Source organism: Artemia sp. Qi Xiang Cuo, chromosome 21 (genome assembly GCF_049724085.1).
Source record: "Artemia sp. Qi Xiang Cuo chromosome 21, ASM4972408v1, whole genome shotgun sequence".
Taxonomy (NCBI): Eukaryota; Metazoa; Arthropoda; class Branchiopoda; order Anostraca; family Artemiidae; genus Artemia; species Artemia sp. Qi Xiang Cuo.
The window spans coordinates 51221022-51233887 of NC_142814.1; the positions used below are offsets into that span (position 1 = coordinate 51221022).

The following is a 12866-nucleotide window of genomic DNA, read 5'->3' on the forward strand; positions in this document are numbered from 1 at the left end:
AATAAACTTTCAAATAGGGATATATCCATTTATCCCCATTAAACAACACCAACAAAACTACACCTAATTAAAGGTGCTACGCCGAAAATACGAAACCTGTGTTGTAACACTGGTCACCGCTCATCTCTAATCGATTGTGTCCTGAGACAGAAATCACGTAATGAGATAAGGAACGTCTAACAAACAATTTTCCTCCAGAACATCCACCCGAGTAATAAGAGATGCATTACATATTTCGCTTTTTATTCTCTTTTTTAAATATGAAGAGTACGATAACAACAATCATAGTTGGAGCGGTAGGTGAAACCTCGTAGAGGAACAACCACGGTGCATAGTAACAAAAAAAGTGTTTTGAGAAAAACTGGCTAATGAGAAAAATTGCCATTTGTAGGTAATTCAGAAATGGTAACTATTATCTCGATTAGTCATAATATTAAAATGTTATTCTGAAAATAAATTTATGAGAAGTTCGAGAAATGGCCTGAAACCCTTAAAAAATGAGGTCAACAAATCATGTCTTGAACAAAAAGGAAAATAACTTTTTTGGTTTGGCAGAATTGATGTGTTCTATTTTTTTCGGAATCAAAAGCGACAGGTGTTAGATTCTTTGCACGACCATCCAAACTTTGGACACAACATCGACCTAGGTAGTTCCAAATATAAACCAAGCTATCATCAGCACCACAGATCAAATAGGGTTTCTCGCCATCGTTGTAATAGCCATCCACATGACCTTCAAATGCAAAGTTCGCAGCAGATGACCCAAGTTTCTAAATTTTGACAGTTTTGCGCAGCGATGCAGATACAAATATATTTTTACATTTTGGAGTGAATTTGATCTACATAACATAATGTGAATATCCTTCTAATACTTTATGACACTTCCAGCTTCTGGTCCAGTTCCATATTTTGATAGATGCAGATACAAATATATTATTATTTTTTGGAGTGAATTTGATCTACATAACATAATGTGAATATCCTTCAAATACTTTATGACACTTCCAGCTTCTGGTCCAGTTCCATATTTTGATAGATGCAGATACAAATATATTATTATTTTTTGGAGTGAATTTGATCTAATGTGAATATCCTTCAAATACTTTATGACACTTCCAGCTTCTGGTCCAGTTCCATATTTTGATAGATGCAGATACAAATATATTATTATTTTTTGGAGTGAATTTGATCTACATAACATAATGTGAATATCCTTCAAATACTTTATGACACTTCCAGCTTCTGGTCCAGTTCCATATTTTGATAGACATGCGGTAACTTACAAATAGAACAATTGGAAGCGTTGGATAGAAAGCAGAACATAGAATGTAATCATAGTGGGAATCAATAACCTGCCTCCGTTTCTGTGTGTTGTAGTTAAAACAACTTCCGTTTAATTTAAAGTTTTATTGCTATAAGTTTAAATGATTCCGTTTAACTTTCTTGTGTCAGAAATTTGTCGTTCAATTTACCCATAGGAATTCCAAAACTAACACTAGCAGAAACACGTACAAAGAGATCGGCGTGTATAAAAAGTCACTGTTGAAATAGAGTAGTGTCATTTTATTTGAAGTAATAATAATTTATTTGTAAATATGTTTAATTCATAAGCGAAAATCGAAAGAATAAATTAAAGTAGAAATATTTCAATTTATTGACAAAAATAAAACGATGATTATATATATATATATATATATATATATATATATATATATATATATATATATATATATATATATATATATATATATACATAATAAATATATTATTTTATATGGCGTATCCAGTTAAGCGTATCCAGTAGATTCATAAAAACTAAGCAACTAAGAAAGCCCAAAAGAATAAAGCAAATGATAGACAGCAGCTGAGAAAAAATTAATCATTGATGTTTTCTAATTGACTATTAATGACACTTATTTTTTTGCCGTCATAAAAAGAAAGCTATTGATTTTGTATATACATTCCTGAACGTTTTGACTTTTTGACTCGAATCTGAACGTCTTGACCTTCTGAAGGTTTTAACGTTGTATTTGACTTCATATTCAAAGGCAATATCCTGTAACTGTGTCCAGCGGCATACAAATCGCTTATGAAGATATATTTTCCCTGTGAAACGTGGCTTAGAGCTCTAGCTTGTATCCCAAGGATGGGGATACATGTCCGAAATCAAGACGGGATTATAAGCCTGCCGGGGAAATCAAGACGGGGATACAAGCCTGCAAGACGTATACACTAAAAGTCGAAGACAAATGTAGAATTTCGGCCTTCAACAAGAAATGTCTCTGCCGTTTAGCTGGTGTAACGCATCTAGACAGACTTTCCAACGAAGACCTTCGAAGGACGGGGATTCGAAATATCAAGTCTATACCACTTGATATTTGAACCCAAATTCACTTAAATTTGTTTTTACAATAAACTTTACTAGCAAGAATAAATGAAATAATGGTTAAAATTCCTGAGATGACAGTTTTTTCTTTTAAACGCATTAACTTACGACATTTCCGCCATGAAAACATGCAAGTAGCAACTCCAAGAACTTTGGAGCCACAAGGTCTAGAAACAAATGCTGAGAAAAAAAATGCACAAGTGCCACAGAGTAACGATTGAGCATCACGCGTAGAGCAACAAATAGAGCAAGCCGTCCATTTCAAACAATTTGGAAACATAACCGAAAAAACTAGATTCCCCGCAAAAGAATTTCTCACAAGATTTAATGAAAATAACAGAGCCTTCAATACACTACAGATAGCTGGATGGCCACAAGCTTCACTCCACGGCTGAAACTGAGACTTTTCAACGGTAATGTTTTACCGTACCAGTTCTACTTTCAGCAACCTTGCACCCATATCTGGCACAAGAGGGAGGAATACTCCCTTTCAAAACTCTCATGTCTTAGAAAAATCATCAACATCCACAGACAGGAGGGGATATTTAACCAATCCTTCCGCAGCACGATGGGTCTGTCTTTTGTGACTAATGAGTCATAAGAGATCGCCAACGGAGATACATCAGCCACGTGCTAGGTATGGACGATCTCCAGCTACCGAAAGCAGCACATCATTAGCAACATACTGGTTCAAGTAGCAGAAGCAGCCCCGGAAACACTACGACGATCTACGCAACCTACATAGGTCAATCCCACCTCTGTTAGAAAATAGTCTGGCTGCAGCAAACCAACGATAAGATTGGAGGCTCCTTCTTGAAACCCTGGATGGATCTAGAGGCACCAGCGGATCAAAAGTAAGGTAACAAAAAAAAAAAAAAAAAACAGTATAGAGAGTGCTTTCACCAGTAAACTGCCTAATAATATCGGAAAAAAGTTACAAAGCCCTAAAAAAAGCCCTTTAAACCCTTAAAAATACAACCTAGAAACCCTTTAAAGTTGGAGTCATTTTACGACTTAAAAATAACAATGCGTGGTGGTCTTAGTGCATTCCTTAAAATACAATTCTAAATTCCAAGCAGGGGTGGAATTTTGTCCAAATCCTGGGAGGGGGGTGAGGGTAAAGTTGGAGTCATTTTATGACTTAAAAATAACAAATGCGTGATGGTCTTAGTGCATTTTTAAAAATACAATTCTAAATTCCTAGCAGTGGTGTAATTTTGTCCAAATCCTGGGGGGGGGGGGGTGGGGGTAAACTTGGAGTCATTTTACGACTTAAAAATAACAAATGCGTGGAGGTCTTAGTGCATTCCTTAAAATAAAATTCTAAATTCCAAGCAGTGCTGGAAATTCCTAAAAAAAGACGTGGATTGAAACAAACAGTACATCATTTGAATCGCTATGGCCGAAAACCATATACAGGGAGCTTACAGTCCCCTGGTTTTAAAAACAAAAAAAATCACCTTTTGCATGGGTAACACTGATGTATCCTTTTTTTCTTATTTTTTCTCCGCTGTTAGCGGAACACTAAAACACAATAGAGAGATGTTAAAGGGCTCATTTCAAAGAAAATTGTTCGTACTTCTGTAATTACTACTACTAGTACTAACAACTCACCGCAGCACCAAGCCGCCTGAGGCCAGCACAGCTACGCACGCTCTTCCTCCATCATAATCTATTCAAAGCCTACCTTTTTACACCCTCCCAGGAAGTTCCCATTTCCTTTAAATCTTTCTCTATGACGTCCTCCCACCCCAGACGAGGACGACCTGCTCTCCGTTTAGCCCTAGACGGTTGGACGAAAAGGACAATCTTTTACAATCTGTCATCCTTCATTCGCACAACGTGTCCTAGCCACCTCAACCTTTCTTTCATTATAGCCCTAACAAAACATAATACTTAAAATAAAGAATTTTTTCGACAAAAAGATGCATTGGAAACTGAAGACCGGACACACTATTAATACCATGTAACACGGACATTAATACGGACATTAATGAAATACGGACATTAATACCATGTTTAAGTAGAGAAGTACCTACTTCCTCAAGATATCTCCAGACTTCCTCCATGATACCCTCATATAGTATGGTTTCAAAATATTGAAACCAAAATATTGTAAACCAAAAACATGGCAAAAAACAAAATATTGAAGTTTCAAAATATTCAAATTCTTTTGTCAGGATGTTCTATAATTTGTTTTATTTGATGTTTTAACTTACTTATCCCAATTGTCCTACCATTAGAAAGTCCTACCAATAGTCCTAACTTCCATACACTAATTGTTGTGAAGCTGTTTCTAGTGTCTGAAATGCAAGGGAAAGCACTTGCCTCCGTTTAGTACCCCTTCCTGTGCATTTATTTTATTTTATATTTAAAAAGGCCTTCCATACGTTAAAGTGTTATTCATGGTAATTTTAGTGTCTCTGTTATAGGGAATAGCCCCTCCTTGCGTTTTAGCCCATCCTACGGACATTTTTATCTACATTTGAATAGTACTTCCATACTCGAACAGCTGTTCACGGTATTTCTATAGTCCGTGATGCAGCGAATAGCCCTTCCCTGTGTTTATTAGCCATTCTTGCGGACACATTTTATTTTATATTTAAATAAACCTTCTATATATTAAATTGCTATTTATGGTAATTTTAGTGTCTCCGTTGTAGAAAATTAGCCCCTCCTTGCGTTTATAAGCCCATCCTATGGGCATTTTTGTTTATCTACATTTGAATAGTACTTCCACTCTTGAACTGCTGTTTATGGTATTTATAGAGTGAGCGGTGCAGGGAATGGCCCTTCCCTGTGTTTATTAGCCCTTCCTGCAGACACTTTTTATTTCATATTTAAATAAACCTTCCATACATTTAATTGCTATTTATGGTAATTTTAGTGTCTCCGTTGTAGAAAATTAGCCTCTCCTTGCGTTTATAAGCCCATCCTATCGGCATTTTTGTTTATCTACATTTGAATAGTACTTCCACTCTTGAACTGCTGTTTATGGTATTTCTAGAGTGAGCGGTGCAGGGAATAGCCATTCCCTGTGTTTATTAGCCCTTCCCGCAGACACTTTTTATTTTATATTTAAATAAACCTTCCATAAATTAAATTGCAATTCCTGGTAATTTTAGTGTCTCCGTTGTAGAAAATAGCCCTTTATTAGCGTTTATTAGCCCTTTCTATGGGCATTTGTGTTCATCTACATTTGATTAGTACTTCCACTCTCGAACTACTGTTTATAATAATAATAATATATTGCAAAAACAGGCTTGCGCCTCTATCTACAAAAATTTGAATAATCAAATGCTTTATCACTATAATGATTGTCAATCTTGTTCTTAAATGCATTGACTGAATCTGAGTTAACAGTGTCTGATGGTAGTACGTTCCACTCGGAGACAATGCGGTTGCTGAATGCCCATCTACCAATATCACTTCTGAAACGTTCTTCAGTTAGCTTAAACTCGTGACGTCTCAGGTAATTATTCTTGGATGTTATTATCTCTTCTGGAAGGATGTTGTCGTAGTATCTGTTGCATATTTTGTATACTTCAATAAGATCTCCGCTCAAAAATCGGTAAAGAGGCTTGGGAGCGACAGTTTTCTCAAACGGTCTTGTTATGATAAGTCTCTAAGTGATGGAACAAATTTAGTAACCTCCTTTGGATTTTTTCTATTGCATTGCTGTCTTTTTGAAAAAATGGTCTGGTTATCTGTGAAAAATTGTGAAAAATACCTATTTTGAAAAATAGGTATCTGGTATCTGTATGACCGTATTCGAACATTGGTCTTACTAACGATTTGAAGAGTATAGAAAACAGTGTTGAGTCAGTAAGAGAGAAATTTCTTCGAATAATTCCCAAGACTTGTGATGACTTAGAGATGATTGACTCGTAGTGCTTGGTGAAAGTCATGTCACTGTCTATTGTCACTCCCAAGTCTCGCACTTCTTCTTGTATAGGTATCTGTTGTCCTTCAAAGCAGTAATGCCAAGAAATGTGTTTTGGGCCTAGCCTGAACGTGACAACTTTTTTCTGTATTCACTTCCATGCTCCATTTTTTCATCTATTCTGCTATTTTGTTTAAGTCTTGCTGTAGTATTTCTGTATGTTCAAGGCTTGTTATTGCGCGAAAGATTTTCGTGTCACCTGCATAAAGCAGTATCTCTGAATCTATGTTATTTGGGAGATCATTTATGTAAATATTGAATAGTAAAGGCCCCAGAACACTACCTTGAACCACTCCACTTGTGACTTTTGTCTCATTGCTGCTAGGATATCCCTCAAGTTTCACTCGCGGAGATCTTCCTTTCAGGAAGTTGAGAACCCACTTTAGAATAGTATCACCAACACCGATAGACTGTAGTTTTCGAAGAAGTTGACTTTGTAAGACTTTATCAAAGGCTTTTCTGAGATCTAAGTATAAAATATCTACCTGCATCCCACTATCCATATATTTTCTCCAGGCGTTTGTAGCGATAAGTAGCTGGCTTTCTGCTGATCTTTTCTTGAGAAATCCAAACTGTGCGGGTGAAATGAGGCTTCTTTCGAGTAGGTACTGTAATATATTATCGTGGAGTAAAGATTCTAGTATTTAGCAGGTAATACAGGTTAAGCTGATCGATCTATAGTTACTTTGATCTGATTTGCTTTCTTTTTTGAAGAGGGGTATCACCGTTTCTTGCTTCCATGTATCAGGAAGGCTTCGTGTTTGTAGCACCTTGACAAAAATGTAGTGCAATAGCGCTCCAATTTCTTGTGCCAGCTCTTTGAGTACTCTAGGATGTAGGCCATCTGGACTTTCTGATTTGTAAGGGTTTAGATTTTTTAGTTTTTAGTAGACCATTTGTATTGTCAGTTCTATTTCTTCAAATTTGCCTGCGACTAGTGGCTGACTTTCCTCTTGACTTTCATCTTTGTCCCTCTCTGTTGTGAAAACTGTGGAAAACTGCTGATTTAGTAGGTTGGCTTTAGCTATTGGGTCACTGATTGTTAAATTTGTTGCTGAGTTTCTAAGATAAGGAATAACCGGCTGTTCTTTTCTTTTTGAGTTCACGAAGTTCCAAAACGCCTTGGGGTTGATCTTTGAGTTTTCGGCTACTTTCCTCTGCTTTTCGCTTGCTTCTTGTCTAGTGGCTTTCCTGACTTTGTCGGCGATTCTGGATAATTTCTACGATTACTTTCGGTATCAGCCTGCTTGAGTGTCTGCCAGGCTTGCCGCTTGGTTTTTATTAGGTCAAGAATCTCTCGTTTTAGAGGCGGTCCTTTAAATATATTGACTATTGGTACATACTTCTTTGTGAGGTCTGTGATTACGGATGCAAACTTTCTGTACATGACATCTGTGTTATTTAGTATTTCAGTCCAGTTGAAAACTTCTAGCTCCGTTCGCATGGTATTGTAATCACCTTTTGAATACATCCACCTCTCTTTTTTCTCATAGTTTCACAACTTATAATCACCTCTAAGTAAATTGAAGCGTGGTCCGATTTTCCAACTGGAGGACCTATAGTAAGTTCTTTTATTAGTTCCGTATTACTGCATAAGACTAGGTCCAGTAGTGTTGGCTTGTCGCTTCCTCGGATTCTTGTTGGTTTTTTAATAAGATGTTCTAGGTAATTATCGTTCCTTATCTTCAGAAATACCCTCTGTGAGGGTGACCCGCTATGCTCTAGGAGGTGTGGAAGGTCCCAATCTATGTTAGGGTAATTGAAATCTCCAATGATGAGAGTTGGTTCTTTAAATCTTTGACATATAGCGTGAATATCTTTAAAGAGTACTTGGTCATTCACGGCTGTGCTATTTGAACTTCTGTATACTACAGCCAAATTTAAAGATGCTTGGTTTGTGTTTGATATCTGAAGCCAAACAATTTCCTGTCCATTTGTTGTTGATGATACTTTCTGGACTGATAAATTGTCTAAGATGTAGCAAATAATTCCCCGACCTTCTTCTTGATCTATGTTCAAGGTGTGGCTTTTGTAGCTGTTGATGGCCAACTCTAGTAAAGTTGGGAGATATTAACAGGGTTTAGGCTTAGCTTCGACCACTGCTGCTATGTCTGGGTTCTTTGCTGCAATTTCTACTTTTAATTCTGATAATTTGTTTGGTAGTGAATCAGCATTTAAATATAGTATCTTTAGTGTTTTTACTTTAGTAGCTTTTTTGTTAGGCTTGAAGGATGGTGGCATTTGTTTGGCTTTGGTTATTTCACTTCATATTTGCCGTTGCTCTTCGTTGGAGTCTTTACCTCGCCTCCAATGCTCCAATGGCATCTCCATTTGACGATCGCACTGGGTGCGGGCATTCCTCTTCTGTTGTCTCTTCACGGCGAGGATTTGTCTCTGCATGGGCGTGAGATCCGGGCTTATATATACTTTGGTACAAGTTTCTTCATTTGATGATTTTCTTAGATTTGGAGCTGTCCTCAGGATAGTTTGCCTTTTCACCTCAAGCTCTTGTGATTTTTTTAGCTTAACTAACAAAGTGCGTGGACTACCATCTTCTTTTGGTCTTCCAATCCGGGCGGTTTCTAGTATCTCCCCTTCAGCGATATTTGCCCCGAGCTCGTTTTCTCGAGTCAATTTGACAATCTGTGTAGTGTCATTGACAGCAGTAGATTCAGGTAGCCCCATGACTACAAAATTCATCTTTTTCTGTTCTCTTAGTTCCTTTTGTACTTCTACCTGAATAATTGCATTTATTATCGGCTGGATGTCGTGAGGTGAGGGTTTTTCACTATGATTCGAAGGTGTTGCCTCATGAGGTCTGTGAGGTTGAGCTTCTGTTAGCTGTCGCACTTGAAGCTGTAGAAGTGCTACTTTTCGCTTGGAGCAGGAGAGGCATTCGTATTTAAACAGGAGACACTCGTTGTCTTCTCTCTTCATGACCAGCACGAGATCGGCATTTATACCTCGGCAAGAGGTATGTTCCCACTCGTTGCAGAAAAAGCAGAGGAAAGAGGTGGCAATGTCGACATCTTTGTGACAGTAGCTGCATTCTGTGTTGTTATCTGGGAAACTAGTGCTCAAAGGAATCTCTTTGGGCTTCGTAGGCTGGCTTACCGAGGGACCTTGGCTTTTGGTGGATTCTTCTCTCGGAGTCCCTCTAGTATTTTGTTCTTTTGGTGGAGGAGTTGCTTTATATTGGTCGTTGCAAGAAGATTTGCAACTACAGCATTGCCATTGTCCTCGGAGTTTGTCAGCAGCTTCCTTATTATACGCAAGACCTGCGCAACCAAAGTGGTGCCATTTTAGGCAGTCTCGGCACTGAATTCCTCCTTGAGCTCTTGTTACATTTTCTTGCAACGTGGGCAGAGTTCTACCATATTTATGTTATTTATTTTCGCAAAGATTTTGTCAGCACACCTTCAGTTCAATTTGGCAACACCGGCGTTACAAGCTTTAAAGATTTAGATGTAGATAAGACCCGTGGGAAGTGCAACACACGAATCACCTTATCCCAACAGTTTAAGGATAAAAAATCCCGCTAGTACTGTACGCTAGTACTTTATGGTAATTCTAGAGTCAGCGGTGCAGGAAATAGCCTTTCCCTGTGTATTATCACTTATAGTCCTTCTTATAGCTATTCATTAGATATAAAATGGGACCTTCACAAGACCCTCGCAGGAATATTTTGTTTCTTCCTTTCAATCTAATGTAACTAGAGTAAAAACATACCATTCGATTGAAAATCTGAAAATGTTTAATAGTTTTTTTTAATAACTAACTTTTTAGCGTTTGTTCATTTTCAGAATTTTCTATTTTTTTATTCAATTTCGTCGTTTGAAAGCAGCTTGTAGATTGACTCATTTAAGCTGGATCACCGACAATTTTGAAAATGGCGGAATTATAAGATTTATAAATTGTTATAACGGAAAAGATAATAATGAATCTATGCAAGGGTAATAGATGACTGCAAGATTTAAAACTAGCATTGACTCTTGAATTGGATGGTATGCTTTAGTTTTAATTCTACATGCAAGAAAAGGAACAAGGTGCCACTTAAAGGCCCTTTAAGCGCACAAAATGGAATTTGCGAAGATAATGATTAGTATATTGGGGAGGTACGTTAAAAGGCACATCACGAGATAACTGTTTTTCTTTTAGCTGCCAAATTAATCGAGACGTTGAAAATTTACTGTTTGTTGTTTAAACTTACTAAATTTAATTAAACTTGTTAAATTATTTATTAAAAATTTTAATTATTTACTACTGTTATTTATTATTATTTATATTATTTCGATTTAAAATATTATATTTATTAGATTATTAATCGAATTATTTCCTTAGATTATTATATTCTAAATTAATTTATCAAATCTAAATTACTGTTTTTAAGATTCACCGTTTTTCTTTTTTCGTTCCTGTCTCTCCAATAATTTCCCAGACAGAGCAACATATCCAGAGCCGTTCCTAGCGTCAGTAGTGCTCGGGGAAAAATTAATTACAGCGCCCCACTCCCGACTCAAATAACAGCAAAAAAGCCAAATCAAAGTAAAAATTTATCGAAGTGGACAGCCCACCAGCCAAACCCCACCCCCTCCTCCACCCAAGGAACCTGAGGCAGATGACCCAGCTGCCCCCCCACCCCCGAACAGCTCAGAACCTATCCCCTATACTACCCCTAATTTTTGGAATCAGAACACACCTTGATTGTTCGGTTTCACAATTCCGTCCGCCAGGTGCAACAAGTGTAATAATATCAACCATGCTCTCGTCCGTTTCTTCATAAACTATTCGATGAATGCCATCTGTGTCCTGTTTGGGTTGCCACCAAAACCCTTCATATCGAGAAAATTCTTCTTGCATCACATACGAAGGAAATCCTGAAGAAAGGGTATCCTGCCTAATATCACCTGTCTGTTGATTTGAGTGCGTTAATCTGTACTCCGATCCTGAAAATTAAATAAAAATATTGCTCAACCCAAATATCATTTATAACTAGACTTCAGGGACATTGACTCATGTAAATGCAGAAGGGAGAGCAAGGACTTTTTTTAAGGTTTAAAAAAAAATTATTTTTCAAAATCTAGGGAGGACCATTTTGCTTTGTTCGATTTTTTAATAAAATTGTAAACAAGTTTTTTTTCAAAATCTGCCCTCTCCCTTGGCACACCGGCACCCCTGATAGACAAAAGTAATTAATAGTATGGATTTAACATTGAAAAAGGAAAATTTTGGTGCCAAAAGTTTATCAATTTCATTTAAAAAAAACTCTTTGGACCAAAAATAAAGCAAATGACTATTAGGCATTAACTGACCACCTATATTTTAAAGAAGAGAATATTTACTTAAAAATTAATTAGGATGGCATCTATCCATAGAAATTTCCAGTGAAAAAAGAATTTCATAATAAAATTATAGCAAAAAAGTTCTTTAACTTCAATATTTTCTTCAAACAATTTTCTTCAATATTTGAACCCTCCTTTTTTTCATAGAGTTTTTTTCTCTCTGTTGGTTCCCCTCCCCCCCTCAACAAGGCCAGCTATGTTATCTATAATTTAGATATTTGAACTGGTGGCCAGCGATTAACCCCCCCCCCTTCCACGGAAAATTCCCACCGGAACCCCCTCCCCCTTCGCGGAAAATACCCTCCTCCTTTTTGTTTTTTTCATTGCGTTTTTTCTCTCTGCTGGTCCCCCCCCCTCAACAAGGCCAGCTCTGTTATCTATAATTTAGATATTTGAACTGGTGGCCGTCGTTTACCCCCCCCCTCCCCCCCGCGGAACATACCCCTCGGAAAATACCTTCCCACGGAAAATGCCCCCCCCGGAAGATATCCCCCCCCCCCCGTGGAAAATAAGGCTTTCCAAATTTGCGAATTTTATTTGAGTTTTATTTTTTTTTTATTTCCGTAGGGGGAAGGAATTTTAGCAAATGTGTATTATGCAGCACTCACTCACGTTTACGCTCTGTAAAACTCGAGAACAAACCTGTTTCTTCGTTAGTTTTTTTTTTCAGCTTAGCGCGAGACAACACAAAAGGAAGTGACAGAATATATGGGAAATATATAATTTGGGCTATATATTTGCACACAAGCGGGGAAGGGGGGGGGGGGGGGTTAAAGTATTTGGATAGTTCGAATTCAGAAAACAATTCTTTCTAGGTATGGTTACTAAAAAATTACAGAAGAATAGCGAGGTATCTGGGAATTTACTAAAAAAAAAAAAAAAAAAAAAAAAAAAAAAAAAAAAAAAAAAAAACCCAGTATAAAGTAAATGTAACGTTTCATTTAAGTGGTTTTTTTTTCAAGTGTTAAGTGTTTTTATCCAAGTATTAAGTACTATTATTAAGGTAATGTATTGTTTCATTTAAGTGTTTTATGAGGATCTCTGATCAAAGTATGTTATTTATGTTATTTTACTATCTTCATGGCCGAGTATTTGGCTTTAAAATACACTTTTCTATCTATCTATCTAACATACAGAATACTTGTACCAAACAGATTTTGCATGTGGACCCACTAGACTTTACCCCCCCCCCCCT

General features: G+C 37.0%; 1 protein-coding gene across 1 annotated transcript in view; it reads right to left on the reverse strand.

Annotated features, from left to right (window-relative positions):
• LOC148939689 (dipeptidyl peptidase 8) overlaps positions 1-12866 on the reverse strand; it is a 95749-nt gene that overhangs the window by 48257 nt on the left and 34626 nt on the right. The window contains exon 5 of the mRNA XM_089107190.1: positions 11029-11275. Coding sequence (XP_088963316.1) covers positions 11029-11275 — 247 coding nt within the window. The remainder of the gene's footprint in view (positions 1-11028; positions 11276-12866) is intronic.